At 36.9% G+C, this 6,937-nt stretch overlaps 1 protein-coding gene across 1 annotated transcript in view; it reads left to right on the top strand.

Moving 5' to 3' along the window:
- ABCA13 (ATP binding cassette subfamily A member 13) overlaps positions 1–6,937 on the top strand; it is a 170,318-nt gene that overhangs the window by 48,620 nt on the left and 114,761 nt on the right. The window contains 2 exon segments of the mRNA XM_031552699.1: positions 3,028–3,141; positions 4,445–4,535. Coding sequence (XP_031408559.1) covers positions 3,028–3,141; positions 4,445–4,535 — 205 coding nt within the window.

Genomic DNA, 6,937 nt, shown 5'->3' on the forward strand with positions numbered 1-6,937 from the left:
CTGTAATTTACTTTAGACAATGTGACCACATATCAGCAGTCTACTAGAAGACAATGGGTATTAAAACTGAAAATGAAGTAGATACTTGTATAGTAAGGGATGTTCTACAAGTATTTCACATGGCTTGTTTAATTTCTGGGCTGTGTAACTAACCATTCTTTGATAAGTTGTGATGTTATGGATTTTGCTTTCTAAGAAGTCAACAGTTCTGATGCGTAGAATAGGTATGACCATTATAGAGATGTGCTGCAGCTCTGGTTGAGAGCAACAATGTTCAGTTGCAGTTGTCATCCAGGAGTTCGAATACTATGTGTGATGTCTTTGATCCTTGTTAACTTTTTTCCACTGATGAGCTGATCTCATGTAAATACATCTTCTCAGTGTTGATCTTATATTCAGGAAAACGAAATGTTATTTCTTCGTAATTGGAACAGTCAGAATATATATAATGGTAGCAGGATGATTCAGAATAAAAGAAAAATAGTCTAGCAAATCCATCAATTTCAACTTCCTTTTTTTTTTTTTTGTCAATTACAATTAGAAAAATAGATAATAAGTAACTTCTCATTCTGAACTTACGTAGCCTGTCTGGCTTTTCATAAGCACACTTGACGCGTCTGTTAAAAGATATCATTATAAAGGCAGTGAAGCGTGCTCAAAATAACATTTTTATTTATGCTTAAATCAGGGAGATACTTAGACGTATTCAGACCAGACAGGGCCATAGATGTTATTCAAGACTATAACTTCAATCAAGTGCAATATCCTAAGCTTAAATGTTACATATTTATTTGAATGGATCTCCATTCTTCAGGAAGAAGGAAACTTAAAGGGAATTTTTATTAACATCAAACTCCAGCTACTCATTAGAATATAAACTCATAGGAGTCTTCCTTTTACCTCAAATTCTGACTCCTACTGTGGCCAATAAAGATTGCATAGGAAATTGCTGAAGAATATTACAGTAAAGTGATACTTTCCACAGATATTGTCCCAAAGTATGTCCCAAAATACTCCCAAAAACATGCCAAGATTTTACTGACGTAATTTGTCCACTTTTTTTTTTTTGCAGCTCACGTAAACTCGTAGCATCCACACTGTCTTGTGGTGAGGTGTTCTGCTAACTACTTCTTTCTTATTTGCTTGTTCTTTAACTTCTCCAGAGAGCTGAAGCACAGCTTCACTTGAATTTTTAGTGTTTTATATCTTCCAACAGTATTTACTTCTATTCCATATTTACACTTCTCTCCTTTATTGTAATTTCTTCTTATTACTATCACAAAAAGAAAATTTGCTTGGCAGAGATTTCAAAATCATTAGTCTGTGTAGTCTCCTGGTTCCCCTAGCATTTTTGTTTGTTTCTTCGTCTGTTTCTTTGTTTGCTTTTATGAATAGCATAAATTTTTGTTATTTTTCAAGCCCCTTGATACCTTGTTATCAGGAAGTTATTTTACACTGACTCCAGTACTTCAGCAGTTTTATCCTTGAAATCTTTGAGAATTTGGCCAGATGTTAACTGGTCCTGAAAACGACTTACTGTTCATTTTGTTAATTTACATGACCTTTTTTTTAAATTGCTGCTTCAATTTGAGACTTTCTCTAAAATGCTGTTTGTATAAGGAGGTTGAATATTCTAATGGGTACTGCAGATCTCTGAAAGTGACCTCAGGAAAAAAAACTTTTGTGGTGTTGGGAATCAGCTCAAGAAGCACCAAGATCTGAGCTCTTCTGAGATCCCTGATGATCTTCCTGATCTCCCAGCTTGTGGTGGCTTAAAATTCAGACACATATTCTAGTGTGACCTGCAGTGTGTGAAATTCTCCCTTTTTGGCTATTTCTACCTCTAGAGCTTTTCTGGTTTCCTTCAAGTTGTTACCTCCTGTCTTAACAGTGGGTTGCATGTTCCTAGTGTTCAAAGCTGGAATTTCAGCCCACAAGTTTTTTTTCTGCTCGTTAGCAGAAAAACTTGCTTAGCCAATTCAATGCTAAACTTTAACATTTAAGATCTCTCTCCCTTGGAAAGTGATATAGACTATCTCATATAAGTTAAATGCACAGATTCCTTCATGAAAATGATGTTATCTGTCTCTGGGCATTTTGTGCTAGAAATGGAAAGAATAAACACCACAAAGTGTTTTTTTTCTATATTGACTTATGCTTAAGTATGCAGAGTTATGAGTGCTAGGTGAGTGGTTTTGCAAAAGGCATTTAAAATATTATGGCAAAAAATGTGTACTTTTAATAGGAATTATTGCAAGAACATGGTCCTGAATTTCAGTTTATAAGTCATTAAAGAAACTCGTTGCTGGGAAATTCCATGATTTCTACCATAATAACAAAGTTTGATTGTAATGGAAAGATCTAGTTCTTAAAAGCACTTCTATGACTGAAAATACCAATTTAAACAAAGGTATACTGCTCTGGCATTTTAATATTAAGCATGTTTGTGATCTGTTAAAATAGGATGGAAAGAAATTGATGGTTGCTAGCTGCTGGCTAAGACAGAAATTATAACTTATGCTTCACTGATCCGCAGAATATTTTGCTGTACTTGGGACTTCCTCTGTGAAATATACTTCTAAAAGAAATATTTTTGGTCAGTTGTCTTTGTGGTCCAGACTGTGCTTCCAACTTTTAAATTTAATTACATTATGCTAATATCTAATAGAACAAAAAATCCATATAGCTTACAGAATTGTTCTTTTGAGGATGTCTCAACTGTATTTTATTTTTTTTTGCATTCTGAAGCACCCCCATGATACTCTATATGAAAGAGACATTATGAAATAGAGGTTTTTATACCCCTCAGATAGGAAACATAAACAAAAGATTTCCTGTAGTGTGTTTTGTTTAGTATTTAGAGACTGCAATAAATATTTTTGAAAAACGTAAATGTACTTGCAGTTGACTATCAAATGATATGGAAAGGAGTTTCAGAACATCTGAAACATGCTGGTTTTTCCTGTTTCTTGTGGTTTGCTATGCTCAGTCTTTTTCACTTGTCTTCATGTTGTCTTGAAAAACTAGGCTAATTTCACTTTTGGTTTTGTGGAAAACTTGAAGACTTATTCTCAAACATGGCTAAGGATGTCTGAAGTTTTTAAAAACCGTGGAAATGTCCTCATGGTCTCACGGCTGCAGGTTGGTGAATCATGGTGTGGTTTTCTATGTTCTAATGAACTGATCTAGATGAATTTCTATACGTGTAAAGTTATCCATCTGTCTTGCTGCTGCAAAATTGAAAAAGAGATATGTTAGCTTCAGTTCGTGAGCCCTCACTATGATACTGACAAACTTCAGAGCTTATTACTGGGATTTTTCCATTCTACATATTTGTCTTCTTTTTTTTAATATACCAGTAAAATGTAGTTTTGATATGTTTTACATGGTAGGCTGTTATATGAGAAGCTGTTATAAGTGTTAACGAAGTGCCAACCATACCCTGGGGTGTATCAGGCCCAGCACTGCCAGACAGGAGAGGGAAGGTCCTGCTCTGCTCTGCACTGTGCGGCCTCTCCTCCAGCACTGGGTGCAGGTTTGGTCACCGCAGTGCAAAAAGGACATGAACTATAAGAGACAGTCGGAGAGATATTTAGATGGAGAAGGACCAAGAGGGCAAGACATATGAGGAGCAGCTGAGGTCCGTTGGTTTGTTCAGCCCAGAGCAGAGGAGCTGAGGCAGGTGGAGGTTAGGGAAAGGATCTGCACCAGAGGATGGTGAGCATGGAACAGGCTGCCTAGGGCAGTGGGCACAGCCCCAAGTGCCGGAGTTCAAGGAGTGTTTGGACAACGCTCTCAGGCATAGGGCTTGGATTTTGGGTGGTACTGTTTGGTGCTAGGAGTTGAACTCAGTGATCCTTGTGGCTCCCTTCTAAGTCGGAATATTCTGTGCTTGTTCTATAAGCAGAATACTGTCATGGCTTCTGTATATATTGACTAAACTGTTATTAAGTTCAAGTAAGCAATGTTAGTGGTAAACAGATGTGAGAGTTGCAAATCCCAGGAAGCTCTTGTAGTGTTAATACATTTTTTCCCCTTAGAACTTGGCAAATGAGATAAAGAATTGAAAACAATATAAAAGGAATTCCCAACTGCCAGTTTTGAAAGATGTTTATTTCACTACTGCCAGAGCTAATAGTTCAGTGCCCCAGAAGTTTTGCAGGAAAAGAAAATAAGTTTCTGTCCCAGTAGTTTTGTAAAAATATTAGAGTGGAACAGGTTAAAATATTAGGAGTAAAATAGGATGGTGAAGTATAACAATGGGGAGTATGTGTACTGTAGTTTATTTTAAATGGGTAGAGTTATCCTCTGAAGGGGGGAAGACTGAAAACATGGAGAAGCTGACTGAGTTCTCCACTGTAATGCAGGAAATCTCTGTAAGAGGAGTGTTTTGTATTTCTTTAGTGAATGTAAACATGACATCATCTACAACTTTTTATTTTAGGAAACACTGCAAAACAATTTTGTGAAGCACTTTGTGGAAAGTAACCTGGATATTGACCTGGAAAAACTCTTTAAAAAAATGCAAGTATATGGTATGTCTAAGAAAGTGCACACATTGATTAACCTTATCAGGTTTTTAATTTAATATTAGAACTACATTTAGTTGGATTTCAATATTCTGCTTGCTTAGATGAAATTAAAATAGCAGGCTTGAAATCTATTGTTAGTCTCCTATATTTCTAAATGTCTTAGTTTCTGTGTTAAATTTCTCCATTGTGTAATACTGAAAACTGAAAAAATCTGGCAAACTGTCATGGGACACTTACAAACATAGGAGCTATATTTATAAGGAGGGAGGGAATATGTCTCAGTAGCTAGAGTTCAATTATTTAGCAGTAAATTTTTTCAGTAATTTTGAAGAAAATCTATATGCTTTTAATAGAAATAAATCAGATTTGGTATGGTATGTGTTTAATCAATACAAGGAAATGCTGCCTGTAACTCTTCTTAGTAGAGAGAGAATTCCATGTCATCTCCCTGAGCCCCAGAAAAGTATGAGATAGGGTTGATATCATGGAGCAAGCAACACCAGGCTCAGGTTGCTGGAGTAATCAGGGTCAGACCCAGCCCTGGGATGGCCAAGCAGGATCATATAGATGGTGGCCAACCAAAGATAACACCCTACAAGTGGAGACTGGTGCTCAGATCAGCAGGTCCACAGTTAGGCTGCCAAGAGGCTGCCCAGTAGTGTCCCCCTGGGTCCCTGTCAGCCATATCCACACCCTTTTATCCCTGACACTGAGCTCCTGGCAGCTAGACTTATTTTTAAACAATCTGATAATTGAAAAAATAACTGATGTGTTCTGCCATCAGTAAGTCAGTGCATTCTAATGGAGATTGCCACTGGCAGCATTAGAGGGAACAATTCATGCCAAGGAAGAGTCTAATGTCATTTAAGAACAGCTTATAATCATGAGGACTGAAGAGAGAGAAGTGACAGAGAATGTAATAACAGACAGTGTGACATCATGCACCAAGGGGGCTTGATGCTTCTCGGGAAAGGATAGTAGTAAGGAGGACAGATCTGTGTAGTTTGTCAATGAACATTAGGGTAATTACAAGCTAGACAGTAATCTGCTTCAGTCATTGTGGAGGGATGGCTGTGAAGAACTCTTAGATGCTTTCCTGAAGGGGCTGGGTGGTCCATACTGCTAGGGAAGAAAAAGGGGGGAGGGGGAGGGCGGCTACAGATCGCTAAGTCTGCAAGTCTGCCCTACTGTTTACAGTTGAATAATTAAGTCTGTATCTTAAAAAAATAAAACTAAAAAATTGAGTACCTGAAGTGCAATTTTGATTTTGGTACCTGTCTCTAGACAGGAGATGGGTAAAATCCACCAACGCCCTAGAGAGCTTGTAAATACTGAAATGCATCCTCAGTCTTTAATTGTATTATTACTCTGAACTGATGCTATTCATGGTTGGCATGAGCTGAAGTTCTTGGCTTTTCTTTTGCGTGCATAGGATTTGAGATTTAATAGCAGTTGATGGCCTTAATTTGAAAGCTATTACTTGCTGCGTGCACTAAAAATGTAGCAAGTAGTGTCCGTAACTCAATCCAAAATCCAAAAGAGATTTGGGCACAGTATCCTTCTAAGGCTGAGGAGCTCAAAATTTTGTCTGCGATCTCAAGAATATTTGTGTTATCACTGCATTGTTGGCTAGTCTGGATCAGAAACAGTTTGCCCATCATGGTGAAACTGGACCACAATAAAATTAAAATACAGGAACAGAAATACAGAACTGGAAAGTTAGAAGCAGGGAAGACAAAATCTCTCAAACTGCAAGAGCTCTTGGAAATATAAATCTCAATGTACAGATGTATTTGGTTTCTACAGACCTAAGATAGGGAACTGTATGACAGACTGTGGGCTAACTATCTCGTTAAGAAGATATCAAGATCTTTTGAGTCCTAAGGTACATCTTCACTGTTGCAGGCACTTCATCACAGAAGTCTGTACAAAGATTTCTCAAGTTGTAGCTTTTTAACAGTCAGGGACATTTCGCTGTAATAAATGTTTAATAGTCTTGGATTGAAAATACAGGAAATCATTGAAGTAGAATAGCTTATGAAGCCAGAATTTTTTTTGATGCAATACAATTGATAAATTTATCATAGAAAGTGAAAAATCGATATAGGTGATATATCATACAGGTTTTATTTTTACGTTAAACTGATCTTGATCCAGAGTGTCAGAGCACTCTTCGGCATTTATACTTTGATGTTTCTTTTTACAGATATGTTTACAATGAGATGCCTTCTAATTCTGCTCAAATCCAAGGTGTTTATGCTTGCATGTTTTTACTTCTCTATGATGCTATAAATTTAAGTAATAGGATTAGAAACATTTCATTCACTCTGCAACTTCTGTTGGAAAGATTCATGTGACGCTGAGTGAATTGATGCAGGCAGGATTTTTTTTTTTTTTTTCTTTTT

This window comes from Meleagris gallopavo, chromosome 3 (assembly GCF_000146605.3).
Source record: "Meleagris gallopavo isolate NT-WF06-2002-E0010 breed Aviagen turkey brand Nicholas breeding stock chromosome 3, Turkey_5.1, whole genome shotgun sequence".
NCBI classification, from domain to species: Eukaryota; Metazoa; Chordata; class Aves; order Galliformes; family Phasianidae; genus Meleagris; species Meleagris gallopavo.